The sequence below is a fragment of the Rhipicephalus microplus genome, chromosome 1 (genome assembly GCF_043290135.1).
Source record: "Rhipicephalus microplus isolate Deutch F79 chromosome 1, USDA_Rmic, whole genome shotgun sequence".
NCBI classification, from domain to species: domain Eukaryota; kingdom Metazoa; phylum Arthropoda; class Arachnida; order Ixodida; family Ixodidae; genus Rhipicephalus; species Rhipicephalus microplus.
This window is the reverse complement of record NC_134700.1, coordinates 171,245,502-171,272,077: the sequence shown is the minus strand read 5'-3', so window position 1 is coordinate 171,272,077 and position 26,576 is coordinate 171,245,502. Positions and strand designations below refer to the sequence as shown.

The 26,576-nt window shown below is 47.3% G+C and overlaps 1 protein-coding gene and 1 non-coding gene across 2 annotated transcripts in view; both read right to left on the bottom strand.

Annotated features, from left to right (window-relative positions):
- LOC119178675 (activating signal cointegrator 1 complex subunit 2) overlaps nt 1-25,827 on the bottom strand; it is a 215,401-nt gene extending 189,574 nt beyond the window's left edge. Inside the window, exon 1 of the mRNA XM_075888142.1 lies at nt 25,398-25,827. Within this exon, the coding sequence (XP_075744257.1) occupies nt 25,398-25,415 (18 nt within the window). The 5' untranslated portion in view covers nt 25,416-25,827. The remainder of the gene's footprint in view (nt 1-25,397) is intronic.
- TRNAH-GUG (transfer RNA histidin (anticodon GUG)) lies at nt 5,314-5,385 on the bottom strand. Its single transcript has one exon. It is a non-coding gene; the product is annotated as a tRNA-His (tRNA).
- Nucleotides 25,828-26,576: the final 749 nt, after the last annotated feature.

Sequence of the window (26,576 nt, the reverse complement as noted above, 5' to 3'; positions counted from 1 at the left end):
ACGACGACGATCACAAAGACATTAGCAAGACAACTGTTGGCGATTAGGCTAACCTCCTTTTCTTTTCATTATTGACTGTTCCGTTTTCACGACCGGACACTAACACTCTTGTGTATACACTCCTCTGCCGGGAAACTACAGCAGCGTATTGGTCTTTACCAAGCCACCGCAATCAGCGTGTTCACGAAATTGACCCAGCTATGCACATTAGATTACCGCCAACCATGAAAAAGGTGCAGTACAAGCTTAGTGCACCGGTTACGAATAGGTGTGGCGTTCACTCCTCGTTATATATCTACACCTTATGGGCCGTGCAGACAATCTGAATCGTGAGGCCTGTGTCACCCCTGAAATAAATGAGCATATCTTGTGCGTCTGCCCAGGATATATCGCGCAAAGAAATTCGATGGCCACCATCTTGTTGTGTACGAAGCAACGAATTTTTGAAAAAAGTTCTGCTGGTACCACAACCTCGTCATTAGGCGGATATTCCGAGAACTTTGAACACGTTTTTACGCGAGAAAGAACTCACAAGAGACAATAATTATATTTGAACTTCCACGGTTTTGCTTCATCATCACCTTCATCTTCACAAACACCTTGTTTCTCTCATTTCTTTTTTACCTCCTTCTCTACTCTAACGCGGAGTAGCAGGCCAGAAAATGGATTCAGGCCAACCTCTTCGCTTTTCTGTGGAGAAGCTGGCCTGAATACACTTTTCTCTTCTTCATTTTTTTATTTTCTTTCGTTTCTTGTTTGCTAGATTGCTTCATTTGCTCGGCGCTGGGATAGACAGATCTATCGAAGCCCACCTTCGAATGTTGTCGTATACAAATAAACAATCAAATCTAGAGAGAAGCATCTACGAAAAATTTGATACCGGAAGTATCAGCAAAAGCCTCATGAAGAGCTCGCGATAAGAGTAGTTTTTTCACAGATGAAAAGTGAAATGCTCTAGCATCCTCGTATTTTATACGCAGACGCTGTCGTCCTTGAATAAAACCCCTTGACCTCGTGCGTAGCTGCAGGAACGCCATGACAATTTCGGCGGGTATACGCCAAGACATTGCACTGTCAATGGGAAGCGTTATGCCCCTTGGAAACTACGGAAATTGGCGTCACTTCCGCTCCGGCATCCTACACACATCCGAATTCCCGCGGCCCCGCGGTCATTTCGCGGAGGTTCCGGTAAACAAACAAAGGGAGCGGCCGTATTCCCGCTTTCGCCTTGCTGACCACGCACGAGGGTCTGTGCGGCAGAACTCTAGGCAGAACGGAGACAAGCAGAAAAGCCCGCACCACACAACTGGCTGGTGAGATCATGCGCAGTGGAAGCTATATTTGACTAGCTCCCAACTTCCGATGACACGGCTTCGGAAAATTTTTTCCTTCCTTTTTCTCGCATTCCTCCCCCGTTTCTTTCTTCTTCGCCATCATTCCGGTCATGCGTTACTGGCCGGTCTGCTTATGTTTATCGCACTCTTCCATTCACTCCGTTGCGCTCGCTTTGCGGACGCCCATGCGCAGCTCTAAAGTCAAATGTGGGTGGACGCATTCCGCATCCTCGAGGTTGAATGGATGGATAAAAGTTGTTGTTATCGTGGGGAATTGATCATGAGGAGATCTAAGCTGGCGTTTTACTTTGAATGCGCTCGCAATTGGTAGAAAACCAGAGGCTGAAATCGCGACATGCTTTATTTTCGTAAGTGCTGTAGTCGTTGGGTTTTCATAAGGTTGGTTTCGCATAGAAACGATAAATACGCGAACATACTGGCAGGCAGGTAGGCAGTCAACTTACGTGGCCAAGAAACAAACAAACAAACAAACAAACAAACAAACTATGTAGGAGGAAACATTAATAAAAGTAATTTTTTACTGACTGCAACATTTTATTGTAGATCAAAATTAATCTCCAAACAGCTGTGTAAGCTGGTTTCTTTTTGGATTGATCATGCGACATTTGAACTGCCCTCCTTATGAGACCAAGGTGTTCACATTGTGTACTAAATAAAAACAAATATTGTAAAATGGTTTCACGTTTCTAGAGAATGCTAACACATGAATGTTTCTCCGGACTGGAGGTCAGAGAAGGAGATTAAATGGCATGAACAGAGAAAAAAAAAGAACAGAGGTGATGAACTTACATATGTACAATGCAGATGCCAGATCGTGACAAATGACATTTCGCTTGTAGTGCGACTTTATAGAGATTTCGCCCGAGAGTGGACAGCCGCGCTAACTCGCATGGCTTCATGATATGAGTGCCAATACTAACGTGACGCAGAAGAACAGAACAGCGTTTCTCTACAGATGCAAACTGCTAGCGCATCCAAAAGCCTGTAGCGTGTGATTGACCTTTGCTGAAACTCGAGAAGCTTGTAAGATGCAGGACACACGCTTCTCCCGGCTTCTAATCCAAATATCTCTCTAGTCATGTGCGTTTTCATGCCTAATTTCTGCCGATTCCCCGAGAGAGTTTGCCATCGGCTCCTGCAAAACTAACACTCAAAAGTGACGAAGATCAGCCGTACGGCGAGGCCAGTCGTTTGGGGAAATCGGCACGACACATTGATGCTGCGAACAATCACAGCATTAGAAACCTTTAGCGAGTGTGCGCCCCAAAGTGAGCATTCGTCGCTAAATCATGCGGGCACTCTTTTCTGAGTTTTCTTTCGTTTAGTTATTTGTTTTCCCTGTTCTCTCCTTCCTACCTTCATTAACTATCTCTCTGCCACTGCCGACGGAATATAGGTAGATGTGACTTTCTCTGAGGTGCTTGACAACCTAGTTCCTAATAATATATTCTTCGTCCTTTGTGCGGTGTTAGACCATGTTTGCTTACACGTTCCTTAGCTGCACGTATCGGACATAACGGCACTAGACGTGAGGTGGGTGAAGCTGACACACTCTCTCATTCCACTCCTTCGGGACACTGACAGAGTTTTTATGATTCCTGACGAAGCTAATTTCACTTGTCCTCGTCAACACTTTAACGAAATCTTAGTGATCACTTATGCGACTGGATAAGAAGGCGTAAAGGCTTAAGTCATACATGCTGTCTTTATGTTCCTCTTGATCATCTCAGTGTGACGCTTTCGCCAAGACGAAGTGAGAGTCGTGCGATCGGCGTTTAATTTTATATGCGAAGCAGCTCGTTGACTAGCCTGCGTAACGCTGCCCATGGCAAGGCTTTTGCGGTGGGCAAGTTCATCAACTGTGCCTCGATTCGCAGGGCAAGTTCATCAACTGTGCCCCAATTCGGACGACGGACTCCGAGTTGGCTGAGCAAGTGGCCATTGCACTCGCAATGCAGGACGGTCGGAGCGACAGCATGTAAAGCGACTCCAAAGCAGCCGTCAGGGCATCTCAGAAAGGCCGGGTAGCTCGGCAGGTAGTTCATATTCTCAGAGGCGCCAGAAAGAGTGATATCACCACACACTGTATCTTCTTGTTCCCTGCTCACGCCGGGGTGATTGAGGGGTTTCCTCAGACCCTTAACGAGTCTGCCCACGAGTATACGCGTGGCTTTACTGACCGCGCTGCCTTGAAATCAGGTGACTTTCCTCCTGGACACAGGGACGCTCCTAGCACACACAATGAGATAATGAAATTCTTTTATTTGGAAAGAAGGCACCTCGCGCCACCTCATTCTTGGGTGAAAAGACCACAGGCTGTCCCACTCAGACTCCTGCCAACCAACAAGCGTTCCTTAATAGCATATATCCGGAAATTTACACGAATAGTTCTTGCACGGCTTGTGGCGAGGACGCTACTATCCCTCACGTGCTCTGAGAGTGCGGGTCGCTGGGCCCGGTGTTTAGAAAAGAAGAGTGGGACACGCTCCTGCGAAGTCCCTTCTTCGAAGACCTACTTCTGACCATCCAGCGTGCCCGTGATCGAGCTGGCAGGCTAGGCCTGTTGGTGCTGTCGTAGAATTAGCCAGGTGTGCGTTTTGCCGAAAAAAAAATTGAAGTTTATTCGCTCACTCACGCTGTCCCTCGGTACAGCCTCACTGCGTATACTCGCGTCTCGCGTCTTGTGCCAGCCCTAGAAGACACACGCAAAACTGTCGCTTCCCTCCCCCCTTTTCGCCTCGCAAAACAGACGCAGGCAGCGTCTGCTAGTAAAAAAACCGACTGCTCGCACTTCACAACCGTTCACTGTTCACTCCATCACTCGATCGTGTATTCGGATTTCAGTCAAGGGCGTCCTTAATTAGTTTTCTCTTCATGAGCGCCAGTGTCAACGTCGACGCCAGTGTATGGTGGCTAGAAGTTCTAGACACCATAGCCAGTGTAAGCGTTAGAGCCCGACGCTTCACATCTACAAATGGTTTCTTTTAGCGAGAGATGATCAAATTTTTTTCGATCCACCTGTAAGACTGAAAAAAAAAGATTGCCCGCAGCTTCCCTCGGGGGAACACTGAGGAGGATGCGGAGCATATAATTGGTTAACGGGGTGTTAAAGTGCGACTTACTTGGGTCGATGGCTAAATTGGTTAACGTGGTTGTGAATTGGGGTGTTAAATTGCGGCTTACTTGGGTTGATGGCTAAATTGGTTAACGTGGTTGTAGGAGGGGGTGTTAAATGAGTGAACACGTACACACGTATGCGAAAGGGTGGCGCTGGTCGAAGGGACGTCGATCATTGTGTTTGTGGATTCGTTGGCATTCATTTCACCGCGACCCTGGACGTCGACGCGCCGTACAAACCAACCGACGAGCGGCAACTGAGCGAGCGAGCGCCGACCTTGAGTATATATACAGCGCGACGGCGCATGCACTGTCAGCTGTTGAATGTTCTCGAAGCGCGACGGCGCATGCGCGTCCACTGGAGAATCAGGAGAATTGTAGAATGTTCTCGAAGGGGAGAAGCGCGCGTGGCACAGATGGTGGGTGACGGTGCATGCGCGCGTCAGCTGTCGAATGTTCGAGAAGGGGGAGAAGCGCAACGGCGCATGCGCGCGCGTCAGCTGCCGATGTTTTCGAAGCGCGACGGCGCATGCGCGCGCGTCAGCTGCCGATGTTCTCGAAGCGTGACGGCGCATGCGCGCTACATTATACACCTAGCGAATGTTCGTGAAGAGGAGAAGCGCACGCGGTGTGTAGAGGAGGAAGGGTGCACAGATGGTGGAGGAGTGAAGCGCGCGCGGTGTGTAGAGGAGGAAGGGATGCACAGATGGTGGAAGGAGGAGGAGGAAGCTTGCGGACGGCGCCGCACTACAAGCCTCGAGTATTAGATGCTCCGCATCTAAAAAAAGAAAGCGTGTTCGGTAAAGCTTACTGTACGTCTGTTGAAAAAAGGTGAAAAAAATGCCGTGACCAGGATTCGAACCTGGGTTATTGCGGCCACAACGCAAGGTACTAACCACTGTACAATCACGGCTATCCCGAAGGACGAAGACTTGCTGCTTTTGAGCGGATGCCAAGGCTTCCGCGTGATTCGGCCGTGTGTTTATGTTATATTGTGTTTTTTTAGGGGCGAAGCCAGGTCGGTCGTCACCTGTATTGATGCATGTATGTAGTAAACACCTCACAGCATATCCACGGAGTGAATGAGGATCAGTGGGGCGAAGTGAAGCTTCGGAGGGTTTTATCGGTAAACCGTGAACCGTCCGTCCGCTGGCCGCGTCTGTCTGTCTGTCTGTCTGTCTGTCTGTCTGTCTGTCTGTCTGTCTGTCTGTCTGTCTGTCTGTCTGTCTGTCTGTCTGTCTGTCTGGCTGGCTGGCTGGCTGTCGGTCTGTCTGTCTGTCTGTTTTTTTGACCCATGGATGGACGGACGGATGGACAGACGCACGGAAGGGCTCATAGATGAACGCAGAGATGGACACACTGACGGACTGATGGACGCACTGCCCCACTCACCATCATTCACTCCGTGGATACGCTGTGATTTTTTAATCACACGCCGTCTGAAATGAGAAAGTGAGCGAAGCTAACACGCTGCTCACGCCGTGTCAATATCGTGATATGTTTTGTACTCCTCGCGTTCACAGGGCCGTTCAAAGACACCACCCAGTTGGACATATGATGCTCACTGGGAGGTGTCTGCTACACTTCTAAACATGGTCAGGGAACCATGCCAAACGGTAGTCGAGGCTCTTGAGGAAATGTTAGCCAAACATCATAGCTCAGCACGGAGCCTGTATTTTACAATAATTATCAAAGGGTGACCGCAAATCACCGGTTCTTCTCTCGACAAGCGATGCCGCAAACGCAAATGAGCAAAGTCCACGGCCATAGGTTGATTTGAGCACCAGGAGCTGCGAATACAGTTACCATGGCCACCGCATGTCGCGACGTGCCCTCGTGCTCACTCGCAATCACACTGAAATTAAATCACACCTTCAATGAAAGAAAAAAACTGCTAAAAGTCAGCACACGCGATTGGCGTATACCTTTTCTTCCGTGTGCCAGCAATGCCTCCCTGATTTGCTTTCAATGCGCTGGTAGGGAGAAAACACTCACAGTGTGGAAATACCTGAGACTCTATTCATAGTTTATGAATTCTAAAAAAATGTCTTTGTATCTGCATGTTTCACAACAAATGTCGTCCAAAGACGATAGTCATCCTTCTGGAGAGATTGAATAAAACTTCTAGTTGATGTCATGAGCTAGAAAATTGGGAAACGAGATTTCAGAGGCGCTGAGTTAAAGTGCCTCGATGCGTGCAGCGGAGGCGAGCGAGCGCATCGGGGCACTCTGCGCTGCGTGAGACATGAGCGCCATCTGGCAGTTATCTAGGAAGACGACAGGATGGCCTCTGATATAGCAAGCGCGTGGCGTCTAGTATAACCTCCTTCGTGGAGTGCGCGTGAAATCTTGGAGGCCATAATGTGTAGAATGCAAGGCGACGGGTAGGTGCTACCACCAGTGACCTACCAACTCTTTCGCGAGTGGGGGGCGCAAACATACCTCACTCGTGCGCCATATATATATATATATATATATATATATATATATATATATATATATATATATATATTGTAACGACGAGAAATAAGAGACAACGCCTTTGCTGCAGGCCGGCTGTTCTTATTCTGACTTCGTCTTCCTCGGCTTCCGTAACCTAGCCTGCGCCCTTGCCTGAGCCCCACTATTTATTATCATTACACTCGGCCCCGACTGCGAGCCTCGTGGGCTACCGACAATGTCTCCGGTGGGCGGCATTGACTATTCCGGGGTGGCCGGGCTCGGCCAAGCTGATATTTCACATGGAAGTTTGTTGAAGGAGATTCCGGAGGACGACACTGGCTGTGACGTGATGGTCGGTGCAGGCGTCGTCCACGATGGGGCCAACGCTGTTGACTTGGACAAGATGCCGCTAGCAGGAGATACAGACTCCTGCAAAGTGGCCGCGTTGGTTTAATCTCGTCGGTTTGAGCATCCTGTCGCAGTCGTGTTACAAATGCTGGAAATAGTCCACGCTGCACCGTCACCTGCTGCACTGAGCGTCGACGCCTGCGTTGCTTGCGGTGTGGCAAGGGGCGTCGGGGTGTCTTTGTAGTCATCTGAGAGCCGAGTTCAGGTTGCAGCTTGAGAGGCAACGCGTGCTCTTGCAGCACTGCCTTTGTCGGACTCATGCTCAAGCTGTTTATTCCTATAGTTTCACGTGCAGTAGAGCCTTCATTGTCAGATGACCTGTCACTAACCGGAAGTATTACCTTCTCTGGTAGGTCTTTGTTGACAGTGACTTTGAAGGAGGCGGCGCTTAGCGTGTGGCAGACGTCCGCACACTCGGCCACAGACTGACGTGATATCAGGAGATGTCGCTTCGAAGTGAGGGTCAACACTGTAGGGTTGTTCGTCCCAGGGTAGGTGGTTAAATTGGCTGTCGGGAAGCTGCAAAATACAGCTGAAGCCGCGAGGGTGGTCTCCTTCTGGGATCTATTCTCGGTAGCGGTCGCGTAAGACTGGGTGGTCGTGGAGAGGTGATGGTGACTCCGTCCAAAAGCAGCTATGAGCTTGTCACTCCAGTCCACCCAGGACGTCTGCCGCACGCCTTCGTATCGATGCCAAGCCGCGGCAGCATTCCGAAGGCGGTCTATGGCCATGCCCCACTTCTTTTGGTCCGTCCACGCTGCGTGATCTCCGACAGCGTTGACGGTTGCCACCCATTCCTTGGCATCGTCCTGGAAGCCGCGAAACTCCGGTAGCTCGAAGGAAATCGGCGATGGCGGGACTGCGGGCAAAACTCCGAGATGTGCCCACGCCAAGCAGTTCACTTGCTCTGATACCTCCGTGAGAGAACGCCCGAGATTGCGACGGTTCTCGGGCGAGCTTACCTCGAAGTTTTGTGAGGCGGCCGCAGCCAACATGGCATTGAGTGCGCACAATGTTGGCAAGATGGCAGGACATAGCTGGGAGCTCGACGCTATGAGGGCGTTGGTCGTGACGCGGAGTTGCGCGATGGTATGCTGCAGCTCCGCTGCGCTGTCGTGTGATCCGCAGGAAGAGCCAAGGCCCGCCTCTGCGGAGGATACAGTGACTGCGGTACTCGAGGTGGTACAATTGCTGACCAAGGACGCGTGGACGGCGTCCCTTGGAAATCCAGCTGTGGTAGGAATCGTGGACATGGGTTCCAGGGCGCTGGAAGCGTCAACGACGTTCCCAGGCAAGCGGAACCCGTGTGATGAGTTGTGACCTGGTACTGTGGCGTAGATGAAGCGGTCTTGCGCCGCCGGGTAGGCCTCGACGCCGTACACGGTGGGTGCTTGAAGCGCCGACAGGTTGCCAGGTATGGAGGAGGCATGTACGCCATCCCTAGGTGAGAGAGGCCCGTGCGCATGGTTGCCGCGACGTGTCGCGTCCCAGGACAAGTTTCCCGGAACCACAACGGAGGCCTGGACGCCATCCGTCGGTGCTGGGATCGATGCTGGCCGCGACGGACGCCTTGCGGGTTCCATCAGCGAAGAAGCGTGACGGCGTTCGTTATCGTGAACTGGTACCGGTAACGGGTGCTGGAGCCGCCGAGGAGGCCTTGACGCCGTCCCCGAACGGTGGTGTCAGTAAAAAGCTGCCGAGGAGGGCTTGACGCCGTCCTCAAGCGACGCTTACCGCGGCTGCACGTCGGCGGGCGTTCTGGATGACGAAACCGAGACGTAAGCCGTTTTCTTCGTCGACTGCGCCATTGTAACGACGAGAAATAAGAGACAACGCCTTTGCTGCAGGCCGGCTGTTCTTATTCTGACTTCGTCTTCCTCGGCTTCCGTAACCTAGCCTGCGCCCTTGCCTGAGCCCCACTATTTATTATCATTACAATATATATATATATATATATATATATATATATATATATATATATATATATATATATATATATATATATATATATATATATATATATATATTGTGAGCACTGACTACGTACTTCATCTTCACCTGTATGAAGAAACCATTGTAGTGATCATTATCGTATGTCACGCGGGCTGGGTCTCATTGGCTCGTGCACCTGGATTAAAGAGATAACCTGGTTACTGCCGTACCGGACGTGGTCTCATAAGTGGTGGAGCGTGCTTTGGTTTCCACGTCCTCCTGCTCTACCCGTCACCCCCGGAGCTCCGGTCTGGTCGACGGTTGTACCCTCAAGCAACAGCGTTGGCAGAACCCAACGCGTCCGCTGCTGCAACCGCAAGAGTATGACTACAGCGTTACATATAGGTCGGGTCGAGAGCACCAAGATGCCAACGCTTTGTCACGTTGCCCGCTCTCGCAAAGCGCCGAAGTGTCACCTTCCATTGGTTCGTCACCGCCCACCAAAGTGAACAAACAGACGGCTGCTGCTTCGAAACAGTTAGTTGCCTCGGCGGACCTTCTTTCGTCCACAGATCTCGCCTCGCTACAACATGCCGATACCTACTGCCGCACAATCATCGATCGGCTCACTGGCTTATCGCGTGCTCCAAACAGCCGCCTAAGATTGCCCGTTTCAAGCTTCAAGAGGGAACATTATATAGGCAAATTTACCATCCTCTCGGTAACCAACGGGTTCCCGTCATTCCTCGCTCACTTCGTCTGGAAGTTCTACAAGCGTTTCATGACGATGCGACAGCTGGCCACTTAGGGTTCCACAAGACTTACGACCGCCTCAAAACTCGCTGCTTTTGGCCTGGCCTCTCCACTTCTGTCGCCAAGTACGTCGCTTCCTGCGCGTCATGCCAGCACCGAAAACGTACCACGTCTCTTCCCGCGGGACCATTGCAACCACTGTCGTGCCCGTCCACTCCCTTTGAATTTGTGGGCATAAACTTATACGGACCTCTTCCGCTTACGCCAGCCGGTCACCATTGGATTGTTACTGCCGTAGACCACCTTACTCGCTACGCAGAGACGGCAGCTCTTTCGTCTGGTGCTACCTCTGAAGTAGCCGATTTTTTCCTTCGCGCCATTATTTTACGACCTGGCGCACCGCGTGTGCTGCTTAGTGACCGTGGCAAGACATTTCTTTCACATGTCCTTGCTGAAGTCCTCCAGGCTTCTAACACCATCCACAAGACCACATCAGCGTATCACCTAGAAACTAATGGTCTGACTGAGTGTTTTCAATGAACTTTGTCCGACATGATCTCTATGTACGTGCAACCGGATCACAAAAACTGGAACACTATACTTTCTTTCGTCACGTTCGCATATAATACTGCCATACAGCGTGCGACGAATTTCAGCCTTTTTTTTTTCTCATGTATGGTCGTGTACCGACTTTCGTTCTGGACACAACCTTTTTGTCCACATCCTCCAATCCATCTTCATCTCTCCCGGAAGAGTTCGCCGCTCGCGTCACCCGTTGCCGTGAAATCGCCTGCGCCAACACTGCTACCATTCAGGACAAGAGAAAAATCGACATTAATGCAAAGCGTCGAGTTGTTGTGTTCGGCCCAGGCGACGAAGTCCTTTGTGGACACCTGTTCGTGCACCTGGGTTCTGCGAAAAATTCCTTCACCGATGAGACCTGAGAACGAGGAAGAAGAAGTGCGTTCGGGCGTAATTCTGCCTTGAACAACTATCGTTTTTTCTTAAACTGTCAGAATTCCTGACTTTCTCTGAACAAGCGGAACGGAAGACGTCACCCCCCGGGATGGGGGACCATCCATCCAACGAGACAGCGGGCCCTAGCCGTTTGCATAAGGATGGACCGAATGTGGGTGACCGCCTTGGCGCATATGCTCCTTGCGATGACTCTACCGAGAGCTCATCAGTGGAAGAGATGGAATCGGAAGCCGACTTCAGGACATTCCATACCCGCCGGTTGAAAAGGAAGCTTCGCAGGACGTCATCAACGGCGGAGCCACAACCGGCGCTAGACAAAGGCAAGCAATGTTTCACCATCTCGTATGTACCCATGTCTACATCAGACAACCTGAACTCACTAAACAGGCAGTCGTTGACTAATTATTTCGAGCGAGTAGCACCTGCTCAAGTGAGTGAAATTCGCATAAATAGCAGGAAAAACATATTGTCAGTTGATGTGACAAACAAAACCATTCTTGACAAACTGAAGGCCGTCACGCAGCTCGGAAGTATTTCAGTTCGCGCGTTTCTCGCTCACGGGAAAGGAACAACGACTGGCGTGATAAATGACGTCGACGCTGACATCACAGACGCTGACATCACAGACCTGCAGAATCTTGTGACGTCAACAGTCAAAATCGTGACCATACGCCGCTTCGGGCAGTCTCGCTGCATCAAACTAGTATTTGATTCTGAGACTCTGCCCTCTAGCGTGAAGGTTGGATACGTGAGACATCCCGTGCGCCCTTACGTGCCACGGCCTTTGCAGTGTCACAAGTGCTGCAAGTTGGGACACGTCAGCGCAGTGTGCAAAAGTGAGACAACTTGCCAGCGGTGCGGCGGGTCTCATAAGGTGGAAAACTGCGATACTGCTGTTCCATTGAAATGCCCAAACTGCTCTGGTGCACATGAAGCAACGTCGAAGGAGTGCCCGAAGATCAAAGAAGAAATTCGCGTCCTGCGGAAGATGGTCAGAGACAACTCGACACACAGAGAGGCAGTCACATCCATCCGCCGACACAGACGTCGTCCAAAACGTAGGCACCAGCGAAATTATAGTGGACATAGGAGTGATGCATCACCATCAGCAACAGATGAACATACACGTGCGCATTATCAGGCCGCTACACCCATGTTGTACGCACCACGTTCCAGGGATGCAGAAAGTGGACCAACGCCCGCGTTGCACGCCGATGCTTCAGATACTGAGTGGCCTTCGCTACCGATCGGAGCAATAAAAAAGACCACATCATGGGCTGCAACTTCAAAGAGGGCGGAAAATGATAGGCAAGACACTGAGAAGAGCCAAACTATGCTGAAGCATCTACTAAAATCTATTCGTGCGATTCTCAACGAGCTACACACGCCAGGAGCGAAAACAGCAGTGCTGATCCTCAACGTGCTGGAACCGCTACTGCTGACCCTTTCATAAACAATATGGCGAATTTTTACGATGAACGTGTGCGCACCTCTGCTATAATGCAGTGGAACGCACGAGGTTTGCGAAGCCGATTGTCTGACTTTCGACAACGGATATTTAAATACAAATTTCCGTTGGTTGTAATATGTGAGCCGAATATGATGTCGTCGTTTCGTATTTCCGGATACGTCACTTTGTGGTCACGTGATGATCGAAATACGAGCAAAGTAATTATATGCGTACGTCAAGATTTAACGCACGTGAGACATGCCGTGGCTCCTCATGCTTCTAACGACTATATTTGCCTATCTATAAAGCACAAGCGACGTACAATATCAATCATTGGTGGATACATTCCTCCTAGAAGCCACGCGGACTGTCCCCATCTCTTGTCTGTTCTCCAAGCTTGCCCTGGACCACATGTATTGGTTGGGGATTTTAATGCACATCATCCAATGTGGGGTTCTTCCTCAATGAACACCCGCGGTAGGGACATTGCCGATTTTGTGCTCAATCAGGGACTTATGTCCATTAACGATGGCTCACCTACTTACCTCCGTGGCGCATCGTACAGCAGCTGTCTAGACGTATGTTTTGTGAGCAGAAGTCTCTTGCCTACCACCTATTGGTTTGTAGACGTTGAAACACATGGAAGTGACCATCTCCCTACATATATACAGCTAAAAGGATTCCGTTGTTCGTCTCCCCGGCCTGTGAAAAGCGTAGACTGGCCAGGATTCCAAGCTTCTGTAAATGCTCAGTGCGGGAACATTCAATCTATATCTGAAATAGAAAGCCTAATTGCGTCAGCCTTAACAACGCATACGAAACTTGTGAATGTGCCGCTACCAAGATCACAACTTGACGCACAATATGAATACCTTCGTGCAATTCGTCGCCGGGCAGAGAGAAAATACAGGAGGACGAAATCACCATCTGACCTATCTACAGCACGCCAAGCACAACGACATGTATTGCGACACCTCGATAAGCTCGATAGGCAACGGTGGAGGGTATTTTGTAGCTCTCTTGATCCCAGAAAACCCCTGTCTCGAATATGGCAAACTGTGCGAAGCCTTCAGACGCCCACTCAACAGTTGTTCCCTTTCCGATCTTTGGCTCTAAAGCAAGGTCGACCTGAAGTAGAGGTTGCAGAAGATTACTGCCACTTACTCGTAGGTATGACCTCTTCATCGATATTACCTTCGAATTTAGCCTCACCGCCATCCAGCGACGATCGCCTCGACTTACCATTCACAATGCACGAACTCGACGCTGCGATTTCTACGTCCCGACGGTCGTCCGCACCCGGGCCTGACGGAATTACTTATTCGGCTCTATATCACCTCAGCAAGGAAGCAAGGCAGGCTCTCTTGTCGTTCTACAACTCTACGTGGGAAACAGCGACAGTCCCAGAGAGTTGGAAGTGCAGCCGCATAGTGGCCTTACTGAAACCAGGCAAGTGTTCACACGAGTTGTCTTCTTATAGACCCATTGCCCTAGCCAGTTGCATCGGTAAGGTGATGGAACGCATGGTGCTGGCAAGATTGGAATGGCTGCTAGAGAATAATGTCGGCTTACCAGATTTCACAAATGGCTTCCGTAGTGGTCGATCATCTATAGATGGTGTTGTAGATCTAGTTTCTTCTGTTGAAAAGGAAAAACAACGTCGGAGATTGGTAGGGGCCATTTTCTTAGATATAAAGGGCGCGTACGATAGCGTCTACCATGAGGCCATTCTTGATGCACTTGAAGACATCGGCGTAGGTGGCCGACTACACGCATGGATAGGGAGCTATCTCAGAGGACGTACCATTTTTATGTCGACATCCGATGGTGACACGGCCAGGCACCTCGTAAGCCGTGGAGTTCCGCAAGGAGCCGTCCTGAGCCCCATGCTTTTTAACATAACACTAATTGGCCTTGAAGCTGAGCTTCCCGACGTTGTCAGGATCAGTGCGTATGCGGACGACATATGCATATGGGCATCTGGAGCAACGCGACCACAACTGCGAGCAAGGCTACAACAAGGCACATCAATAACATCTAAGTACTTACGTCGTCAAGGCCTGGAACTTTCAATAGCAAAATGTGCTGCATTGGCATTTACGAAGAAATCAATGTCGCGGTACCCAATCTTCGCTCACGGAGCAGTGATTCCCGTGGTTAAGCACCACCGCTATTTAGGGGTCGTCATTGATCGCAACCTGTCCTGGTCAAAGCATGTGACTGTGCTGCGAAACAAACTAATCAGTTTTGTATATGTCCTTCGTGTTATAGCAGGACTGAGATGGGGCCCTTCGGAGAAAAGTCTTCTGCAGTTATACAAGGCATTATTTGTGGGCTATATAAGGTACAGCTCACCTGTGCTTTCCAGCATGCGGGCAACGTGCCTTCGCACTTCAGAGAGCCTTCAGGCACGAGCACTGAGAATATGTCTTGGCCTGCCACGGTGCACATCTACCTCTGGCACTATAGAGGAGTCACGCACCTACCCTATACAGGTTTACACGTCCTGTGAGCCTCTTCGAGTGCACCTTCGTCTACTGACCCGACATGCACAGCACCCTTTGTCTTCGCTACAAGTGGACCGACCAAGCTGTACCTATTCGCGATGCCTCGATATGCATAGGCACATGATCCCGTCAGGCTTCGCACCTGCCGTAGTCTCTGCAGTGCCTCCATGGACATTGACTAAACCACTGGTGTGCCTTCACATACGTGGAATTTCGTATAAGTCACATGTTTCTCATATTGCCCTCAAGCAACTCACTTTGGCACATTTAGATGACCGATACAGTGACTCTGTACACATTTACACCGATGGATCCGTAACTTCATCCGCCTCAGCTGCAGCCTTCGTGATCCCTCAACTCGGTATTTCCCGACAGTACAAATTAGATCATAGGTCATCTTCGACAGCTGCAGAACTTGTTGCTATACAAGAAGCCATAAAATTTGTGAACGACCAAGCACCGCGTAAATGGACGATTCTATCTGATTCAAAATCAGCGCTTCAAGCTATCTATTCTAACTCAAGAAGAGGCGAATTTTACGAGTTAACGTTAGGAATCGTCCAAGCATTTGACCTAACACACAGGAGTGGTCACTTGATTACACTCCAATGGATTCCTGGACACTGCGGCCTGGTTGGCATCGAAACAGCCGATAGCGAAGCAAGAGCGGCAATATACAACGCTCCTATGTACGTCAAAGTACCCTACTCGCGAGGTGACGTCAACACATTGTTGAGATCACTCATGCGCGAATGCGCTGCCACTTACTGGTCGCTACCAGATCACCGGAACAAGGGCCTGCGGGAAACAGACCCCGGTATGACTTTTCGTCTTCCAGATAAAATCAGCCGAAGACATGCTAATATACTGCACCGAATTCGCCTGGGCGTCGCCTTCACTCGCCACTACACTCACCTAATTGGCCGTGCGGACAGCCCAAATTGTGAACGCTGCCAAGTGCGCGAAACGATAGCTCACATATTTTGTGACTGTGCATTATACGTGGCGCAAAGAAAAATGCTAACTGCAACGTTGGCAAGCATTGGACGAACACCATTAAGTGAAAGCCACATATTGTCAGCAATGAACGACCAAACAGTGTCAAAAACTGCTACAAAGGCTGTTCTAGACTTTATAAAAACCACTGGACTAGAAACTAGACTGTAGGGTACTATGCTAAGTGGCTACTGTACATACGCACCACCTCTTCTTGTCCCCATCATCACCTTCATCCCTCTTTCCTTCCCCTTTCCCTTATCCCCTGTGTAGAGTAGCAGGCTAGAGCGAACTAGCTCAGGCCGACCTCTCTGCCTTCTAATAAATTCTCACTCTCTCTCTCTCTCCCCTTCACCGATATCTCGGTCCATACACCGTCCTGGAACAAACATCTGAAGTCAACTATCGCGTTGCTCCTGTCAACGCGGCTCCTGATCGCCATCGCCGGCACACCGAGATCGCCCACGTCTCTCGACTGAAACGATATATTCGGCGTCCCAACCGTTTCTAACTTGCTGCCCTCTTTCGCGAAGGGGGGAAAATAGTGTGAGCGCTGACTATGTACTTCATCTTCATCTGTATGACAAAACCATTGTAGTGATCATCATCGAATGTCACGCGGGCTGGGTCTCTCTCTCTCTCTCTCTCTCTCTCTCTCTATATATATATATATATATATATATATATATATATATATATATATATATATAAGTGTATATTTAAGGGCTCGTTTTTCCGTGTTTCGACACAATATAAATGAGATCTAACATTTTTTATTGATATGATATATAAGGAGATGTTGGCGCACAAATATGGTGCCGGCTACTCCTTAGCCCTTGAGTGAAACTTCCATCACGTATGTTAAAGTAAAACACACAGAGCAGTGCATGGAAAATAGAACACTCGGGCACAGATATGCAAAGATACACCTATACGCACACATTTCAACAAAATGGCATGGAAATGTTCGGATGTGAATGAGTTAAGTCTCTGATAATGTCCCTCGATAATATTTGGTCCAACCAGCACAAAATATGAAGTCCAATCAGCACAAGACATCAGAGCACACGCCTAATCCTTATGAAGATGTATTCGCTCGTGTGTACCTAATAGTCGACACGTCATTCACTTCAGTACACACATATGTTGGGTGTCACTTGATACTGTAGACAATAATACATGTGTTATACAAATGAAAGTTCGTTATTTCTTAGTACTTGTCAGCGATTCCGCTGTCTTGTAAGAAACGTGTTAACGCTCTTAAAGCGTGCGACTGTAAAACTCTAGTTGGCCACGGGCCCAGAAGTTTCTTCATGCTAAATGGTCTGTGGTCTAATGCGAACAGTTCCGATTTTAGACTGCATCTCGGCGTGTCAAGATCTAACAGACAATTATGCCAAGGAATGTATAGGGGAAGTGATTAGACCTAATTGTAATGTAAATGGGAAGAAAGAAAAGTGGGTGAAAAGATAACTGCCGGGAGCAGGAACCGAACCTGCGACCTTCGAATAACGCGTTCGATGCTTTACCACTGAGCTACCACGGCGACTATCCCCCCCCCCCCCCGCAACATTATTGGATTTATTTCTGAATTTGAACGTGGGAGTGTCAGTCAGCACCACCTATAGCCATGGCGGTTAGTGTGGCACACTCTTTCTAAGCCTGTTTGGCGTCACGTAGCACGTAAACCTATTACGAGCTGGCAGCTGACCAATAGTCTCTCGTATACAACCTAACGGCACCAAGTCTGCTAGGACGAGACCCTCGTTAATGAATGAGGGAAAGAAGTGTATACATAAGGGCTCGTTTTTACGTGTTTTGAAACAATACTAATGAGATCTAACAGACACTTATTAGGCGTTATTCGAAGGTCACAGGCTCGGTTCCTGCTCACGGCAAGTTATCTTTTCACCCACTTTCCTTTCTTCACATCTACATTAAAATTAGGTCTAATTAGGTTTTTTTTTTTTTTTTTTTTTTTCACACAGCAAAACCTGCTGAGCACTACTTTCGTGCAGTTTTCAGTATAGCCTTGTATGGCACGGCAATTGTGGACTGCATTTCCAGTTTCCTTTCTATGTGAATCAACGCGTTCCTTTTTTTTTTTTTTTTTTTGTACCACTGTATAATCTGTTCAATATTTTTTTGTACTTCCTGCATTTGTGTTCATTGTACCGCCCACCCCTGCCCAAAGTCTGGCATTCAGACTGGCAGTATTCTCCTAAATAAATAAATAAATATATATATATATATATATATATATATATATATATATAAATATATATATATATAAATATATATATATATATATATAAATATATATATATATATATATATATATATATATATATATATATATATATATATATATATATATATATATATATATATATATATATATATATATATGTGTGTGTGTGTGTGTGTGTGTGTGTGTGTGTGTGTGTGTGTGTGTGTGTGCGTGTGCGTGTGCGTGTGTGTGTGTGCGTGTATTTTGTATTTTGAGCTGTAAACGACAATTCGAGTTGAATGAAACATAACTAGCCCGACTCCTAATTAGGTCTCCATAAAGCTGAAAACCATGGTCTTTCACCTTCTACCTGGTCTGGTGGGTCAGAATACAGGGTAAGCTGAAAAGCTGAGCTTTCCACTGTACTCGAGTCCACTGCTTTGTACGTCACCATTTTACGAACTGCTGCCACCATAAGAAAGGCTGATCAGGTCTGTCAGAGACAAAAGCGGGAAATGTTTTTTTTTTTCGCTCCAATACGGCAACACTAAAACAATGAAAAAAAAATTTGTCAGAATTATCGGCTCACAGGAGCTTCGACAGAGCAGCGATGATGCTATTCATTGTTGACAAAAAAAAATGATTTTCCTGATGCAGCGAACGCTCTGATTGGTCCATAAAGCGATTGCTCGTTCTCCTCCATAACAAAACAGGCAAAGCATCTATAACAAAGCAGTATACGCTTTCGCGCCGCGTTGTATTGTAGCTTGCTTTGCAATGCTAGAGTACAAGGTGCGAAAGCGTCGCATAGGCGGTTCACACCGCAGAGTCTACTAGAAAAATCGTCACAACAGAATGCTTGGAAAGATTTCACTATAATAAAGCATTCCCTGGTAACATTTGCATTTTCTCGTAACAATATATTTTAGCAATTCTGTGGTGAAGGAAAATTTCACCTTAGTTGTTTGTTTTCCCAGCGTGCAGCCGACAGTGACCACTTTTTAAAATGGGGGGGGGGGGGGCTTAGCTTGTTTAACTTCTCTCAGTGGGAGGGCTCGCGGTCCCCTTCTCCACCTGCTGATACGCCTATGGCTACCACCATTTTGCCGTCGCAAGGCGTAGGAAACACCCGCCTTTTCGTGCATATCGTTGCATTGTCAGGGCAGCGTAATAAACGCTACGGTCCTTAGAATTACTTATGTATGCCTCTTGTAGTGTATTGACGTGTTGATGTTCTGCCTCAGATATGCGCAATATTTGCTTTTTAACCGATAATACGCACAAGTACGAACGCAGCAACAAGAGCAATATTCATGGGCGCTGCGGATGTCGTTGGACTTAAGTCGTTTCGGGTGACAAACAGACAAGTCGACCGATAGACATACCAATACTTTTGCGCCGAAGTATCTCAAGAAAGATTATGGTCTTTTAGAAAAAAGTGACAGTTGTTTCGCAAGGCAACAATCCCCTTCAATGAAGCTAATCAATGGTCATGTCGAAAAGCGTTGCAGGTCCCTTTATTGAGTAGCTCGAAGTGATCCCAGGCCTCTCAGTGGACTGCCGTGCACGCGCGCGCATGTGTGTGTGTGTGTGTGTGTGTGTGTGTGTCTGTGTGTGTGTGTGTGAATTATTTTTAATCCAAGACTTCTTCATTTCTTCGTTAGTTTCACATCTTATTTACTCTTTTTCTCCTACTATTTTTCTTTCCTCCATAGGTGACGTTGTTCTAAGCGGAAGCTGTCAGCGTGCTCGCTTACAGCTGCCACGCATATTAAGTAATAACAAATAATAATATTTTTAGATGCCTCGTTTCAGTCTCCGTTTATATGATCTACATAATTGTTCAGTGTTGCTGGATCGGCTAGGAGCGATAATTTAGAAGGTGTTTAATGGGGGCTTTTCGCGGCTGCCCTTGATGACAGGAACCCAGGCTGCTCGCTGTGACTGCGTATCATATGCTCGAAACGCTACATTGTTAAACGAATATAGCGAATAACCAGCGGGCAGGCACTGCGGTAATGCCTTCACTAAACGATTGCGCAAAAACTTGTTTCAAGCCGTGGTTCGCAATCAGGACGGATGTGCTACGAGGGCTGCCTGGGGTGTGGTTTTTTTAGTCAGGCTGCATGTCACTGTCACGGCTCTTTGCGCTAACTATGCTTTGCGCAACTTAGCTCCCCACCCCGCAATTTTCCCTTACCTGACGTTTTTCGTCTATTCAATGAAAGGGAGTTATTCTCTACGGCTTCGCTTCTCGCGTTACTGCTCCCGGCACCCGACAGAAGAATATTAAAAATTTTCCTTTCGCGCACACTCTGCATTGTCACCTGCACATCGTTACCAAGCATTGATCCTCGTTGCTGTTGTTTCCTCGTTTCGACCAGATACAAAGTGTCAAGTGAATACACTTGAAAACGAGTATCTACTTTTTATAGCCCCCATCTTTTCAGGGCAGGGAGGGTAAAGAGAAGTGCTTCCTCTCCTTCCCTCTCTTCTCGGGGGGGGGGGGGTAGTGGTAGGGGGTTGCAGGTTAAAAAGGAAGCCGTTTCGCTAAGACTATGCAGATTCTAACGAAATTGGTCGAGTCAAATAGAAGCCGTGATAGTAGTCGTCCCCGTCTCTGACTGTCAACTCTATTTCCCGAAGACGAGAAAACAGCAGCACTGTTCTCAGCCGTGAGCTGGTTCGTTCCTGTATCACTTGGAATGACTATAAGTCAGTTACGTCGCTAGCAAGCTTTGTCATCGTTTCATTTCTAAGCTTTACCACTACTGCCTCATGTACGGTGTACATAGGTGTATAACAAGGTTCCACGGATTTCGTCAGAAAAGATTGATATGAGTTTTACGTAAAAACGAGTAACAAACAAACAATACACCGAGTCTCTTGTTCGTGGATTTCTCGGTCTCATTAAGGTGTCCTTTTTCCTCGAAGATTACTTCGCTAACAAAATGATGTTACTTCCCGTATTGCATAACTGGCGTGGTGGGTGGTGCCGTTGACAAAGTTTCAGACTTAACGCGTAGTTTTTGCGGGAGCTCGTCTTTCATAACAGCTCTTAACGCAGAAGCAGAAGATACGTAGATTTCGGGCGTTGTTACTGGGGTCCGTTATGCGGCGATCGACAATAGCGTCTTTGTCTCGAATATTGAATTTTGTGCATCGAATGTAAAGCTCCGCCTCTACCTCGTATCATCTTTCCGGCTCGATGGCGACAAACTTCGCGAAGTTTGCTTTTGCGATGAAAACTAAGCCGAATATATATGTCGTCTCTGATCTAACACTGTGCAAACGGACAAAACCCAACGAAACATTTTCTTTGACGCACAGCTTTAATAGGTATTCATAACGCGCATTGATTCGTAATTGTTAGCATCGAAATGGAATTTGCAGTGTTGAGGTGATACTTTTTTTTATCGTCCTCTACTTTCCAGAAGCAGAATAAGATTTGTAGGTCAAGTTCTCGGAGAATAATTTACCAGCCCTTGTTAACAGTGGTGACATAATTCATACCGTGTTAAGCTTTAGCACGAACAATAGGCGTCGTTGCACAAAATATTACAGGGAAGAAATCGTATGGTTGCCCACGTTATTACTTTGATTCGAGGCGCATATTGTGATGCTGATTGTGTGTTTTTTTTTGTTTTTCGTTGTCCTGAGCGGACATATACTTCACATTTTCTATTCACCGTCCCGAAAGCTTGGCGTTTTTGCGAGCACGGGTGCAAGTCTGGTATATTTTCTGTATTTGCTACCATGCAAAGTTCATGAGGTTATTGAAGCATAGCGGCCGCCCTCAAAGTCGTTCTTGAGCTTTGTTTTTTATTAATTTTTCAAGAGTCCAGTGGTTCTTCTTAACTTCTATTGATCTTGCAGTCCATGCCCCCCCCCTCCCCCCCTTTTTACACTGTTTCAAGTTTTGTGCACTTTTTCTTTGTCAGAGACGCATCTTGTCGAAGGGTCTTTCAAATCTACTTAAAGTGCATTAAATATCCGTCGAAGATTTTACTTTACCGCTATGTAAAACAGAGCGCAGGTTTAATAAATTTTATTCTCTATAATAGCTCAACGAATATGTTTCGCGCAGTTGTAAAATAAACGAGAAGTTGCCACCAGACGTCTCAATCTATGTGGCCCGTATATTCACATATGCGCACTGCAAATTAGGAAGCCAGCCAGGCCCGCAGCCAGGAATTGTTTTCGAGGGTGGAGGATGGGGCACTTGTTGAAGGCTTTGATGAATACCTATTTTTTATATTTTAAATGCGGAGCATACTCCACTAGTCTCGTGCCTTGTCTTGTCTCCCTCGAACGCGGGCGGTGTGTACATAAGCGGCGGAGCACGTTCGAAATTCAGTCAAGGGCGTCTTTGCGAATCTCTCCCCCGTACTCCTCGCCCTGGAACGCGGGCGTTGTGTATATAGGCGGCGGAGCGCGCGTTCGGAATTCAGTCAAGGGCGCCTACTCCGTTCAATACAACGACGGCACCAAGGAAGACACTTCAACTTTACACTTCTTGCCTTCGGTTCTCCTTCATTCAATAAATGTGAAAAACAAAGACAAAATAACAATTAAGGATTCCACGCCACATTCACGTGATACCACCTCCACTTTGCGACGCATTTGTTCGAGTTATCTTGTGGGAAGATGCGGGCGCCAATTCGTTTCGTTGGTAAAGCACCCCCTTCATCCTAATTCCAGAGGGTGGGTGGCGGGGGGAGCCCCTACGGCGGCCTCCCCTCACCTCTGGCTATCGGAGGATATTAGCGCACGACCTAACGCGACGAGAAAACGAACGAACGAATGAACGAACGAACTTTACACGTTGTGAAACCTCACGAAGGTTATACCCACTAACGTCGTGGAAGCGCAGTGGTTGCAACCATTCGCAGCTCACATAGCAACGCATATCGAATCTTTCAGAGTATATATATATATGCATTTGTTGTTTTGTATGCGATAGATGAATGCATAAAAAAGTCACAGTTTCGGCACAAGTTCGAAGCAATGAATGGGATAGCAAGACATCGAACTGCTGTACGAATTTGTACGAGATTTAGGAACTATACGAATTGTAGTGAACATGGTTGGTTGTGCTGGAACTGAATACAGTAACCAGAGTATCTAAATAGGCGTTGTTGTGAATAGTCGTCTGCGTGACGTCCGACAGGACGGGAAGTCCAAGTTCACCATCGAGAAATGTGACAAGCCACTGATTTTCACGCCGAAGACATTCACGTTGAGGTTTTTTAGTGACTATCACCGGCACATCCTGTAGGCACACCGCACGGAAGTTGTGCAGCAAGAAGTTCATGACGTCAGTCCGCAAGGTTGCTGGTCAGATGTACAGTATTGCGACAACGAAGCCTTGCGATGTTTTAACAGCGCAAGCGTCACCCCAACTCATCTGGGGCAGCAAGTTGAGTTTGTACGTCTAAGATGATAGTGGCGATGCGCATTTGGATGCGAACCGATTTCACAGGCACAACAAGACCAGCAACTTCCCGAATAGTCCTAAACTTGATGCGAGCATTTTTTTCGGTTGCTTCAGGGTGAAAGTGGAGCCAGAGACATTTTTGAATGCCCCTATCAAACTGTATCTGCTTCGATGAACCCATCCCTCCACTTATCAAGCCATAGGAAACATCAATGTTTAGAGAAAGCATACATGGTTTGTCGAAACGAAGTACATGATTTGCTCACGAATGTTTCTTTTAGGTTTATTAACAGTGATCCAGTGGAAAATGGTGTATATACATCATAGCTCATGAAAGAATGAGCGTCGTGGCCTTGGTGGTTAATGCAGCACGCTGAGGAGCCCGTAGTCACTGGGTCGAATCTCCGGTGGTCGCCTTGTAATTTTTTCCGATTTACATTTCTTTGTGTCATATATATATATATATATATATATATATATATATATATATATATATATATATATATATATATATATATATATATATATATATATATATATATATATCTGTGACATGACAGCGAAGGCTAAAATCAGCCAGGAGTGTCCGTGTAATTTCTATGGCAATAAAACTTTGTTGCCATCCTGAAGGATTCCATCCCCGTTTCAAAGGGCACCTCCAGAGTACGTAGCTAAAATCACTGTGATCGTAGCAGTCCAGACAAATTTCTGAAAATCACTGCCATCATGGCAGTTTGAACCAAGTTCTGAAATATCGGAGTAATGACTCTAAGTGAAGAGGCTGGCGTGTGTTCCCATCTGAAACTTGCCAAGAGAGATTGCCTGTGGCTTTGACAATTTTCCATGTGGCAGTGGAAAGGACCTACGGCCGATTTGATATTGTTGTGTGACCTCATTGAACGTAGTCAAACTGTACATAAAATGGAGACTTGGGGCTGATTCCTCTGTTGTAGCCGCGCAAGTCACGGCGCGGTAAGTGAAACCTCGCGCCTTGGAGTGGGCTATCTCATTCTCATTGGGAAGGCCCCCGACCTTCAAGCCATATAGTGAGCAGGGAACCGGGTGATAATGTGGTGAGCGAGAGTTATAAGAAATTCCTTACGAGACATGTATATATAAACTCCTATTTATCGAACTAACCGCCGGTTTGAAAGAACCAGTGCTTTGAATTCAGCAAATGTCGATCGTCAAGGAATACTTTGTACGGTTTTATTCTGGTTTTCATGTTGTGGTTTACGTTGATTCATCACCATAGAGTACGATACTGTGCCACAATTAAAGTTCGGTTGCTCATGCAAAGTAATTTTCTAGTTCTTTACTCTGCTGTGTAGTTTATTCATACTCTCATACTATGTTGTAACTGTTTTCGGTATTGTGTTTACTGCTAAGGCGAAGGCCTTAGATGCCTGGTCAAACGTGAAAATTTATCAGCAGCGTAAACAAGTGGCGCGAAAAATTAGCTCGCGCTAATGACGCATTGATTGAAAATTGACTTTTTACGCTTTGACAGCTTGTGTAAGCTCCGTACAGTCTTTTGGTGGATCCTCTTCTCCACCGTCACCCTAGTAAGCTTCAATCGGTAGCGCTGGAATCCGTACCAAGGAATAGATGTGTGCTCTGAATTTCGAAGCTGTTAGGAGCTGCATGTATACTTATAGCTGCGTTTGTTTGGCATGCCGCGTCTGCACTCTGACAATTTCAGTGGACGTATAAATAAAAACGGTGAGCGATTCACTCATCGAACTTATGAATTACGGGCATGTCAGGAGAAAGAATCGGTCGGCATGCTCACCTTCATTAACTGCTTCATTCTAACCGGCAGGTGTGTCAAAGGGGCTCTAGCACAGTGTTGGTGTAGTTTTGGAGGTCTCAAGCAAAGATGACACTTCCCGGCGACCCTTGGTGTCCGAGCAAGCCTTGTCCCTATTTGGAATAGACAAATACGCCGGAAGCAGTCGAAAATCGTTGGCACAGCGTCCGGCAGAGGTTTCGCAACTTCGCGCGACAAATACACAACTCCTCCGATTAGCTACCCGAAATATCTCACCATCATCCAAGTGCTTTTCGCAGACACGCACATGTAGGGAATCAAATGCGAAACCACCGCTTTCTTGCCGCGGTATAGACAAGAGCAAACCTATCTCGCACCCAGGCGCCTATAGGCTCCCGGTGGGCATCTCTCACACCCAGGCGCCACTTTTTTCTGGACTGCCAAGGCGTGTATCTGTTGCGTCAAGTTACGTGGCCAGTGGCCACTCTGGGTCTTTATTTTTTATTTTTTTATTTGTTGAATCATACAATACAAAAGATCTTCAGACTGCTTGGACTCGTAGTCAATGGCTAGTTCTGGGTCCAAAAAGAAAATGTATGCAGTGATGCAGGCTTACTGTTACATAAAAAAGAAACTAACAATCCAAAACACAGAGTGTTGTACAGTACTACTACAAGCATTTTTTAGCATGCGATTTTCGTGCTTAACGACAATAAAATCTATAATCGCGATAGTGTCAAAAGGTGAACTAACGCAGGCAAATCACTAAAGTGTACATAATAACATAAACAAGACAGCTCAGAGACATATTAGGTAGCCAACAATACCAGTATCCGTATTCTCAAATACAATACAAATACAACATTCGTTGCTAGGCCACAACAAGATTCACAATCCAGAACAGCGGTATGCATTTTGAAAATCGCACACACCAAATAACCATCCAGCTCGTATGATGTTTCTATGACTGCAACGCGACATGCCAGGAAACAAAAAAATCGCAAAGTTAGCTCGCATCGTTCAAGCTCAGATAAAATTTTTTTTATAGAAGTGTTAAAATTTTGGGCTTTCTTTATTTCAAGCGGCAAGCTGTTCCATATTTTTGCTCCTATAAATGGCAACTGACGCTTTTCATACGCGTTGTTTGTGGTGGGCAGATTGAAGTTACCAGACGCAGCATTTCTAGTGGGCCGTGAAGTA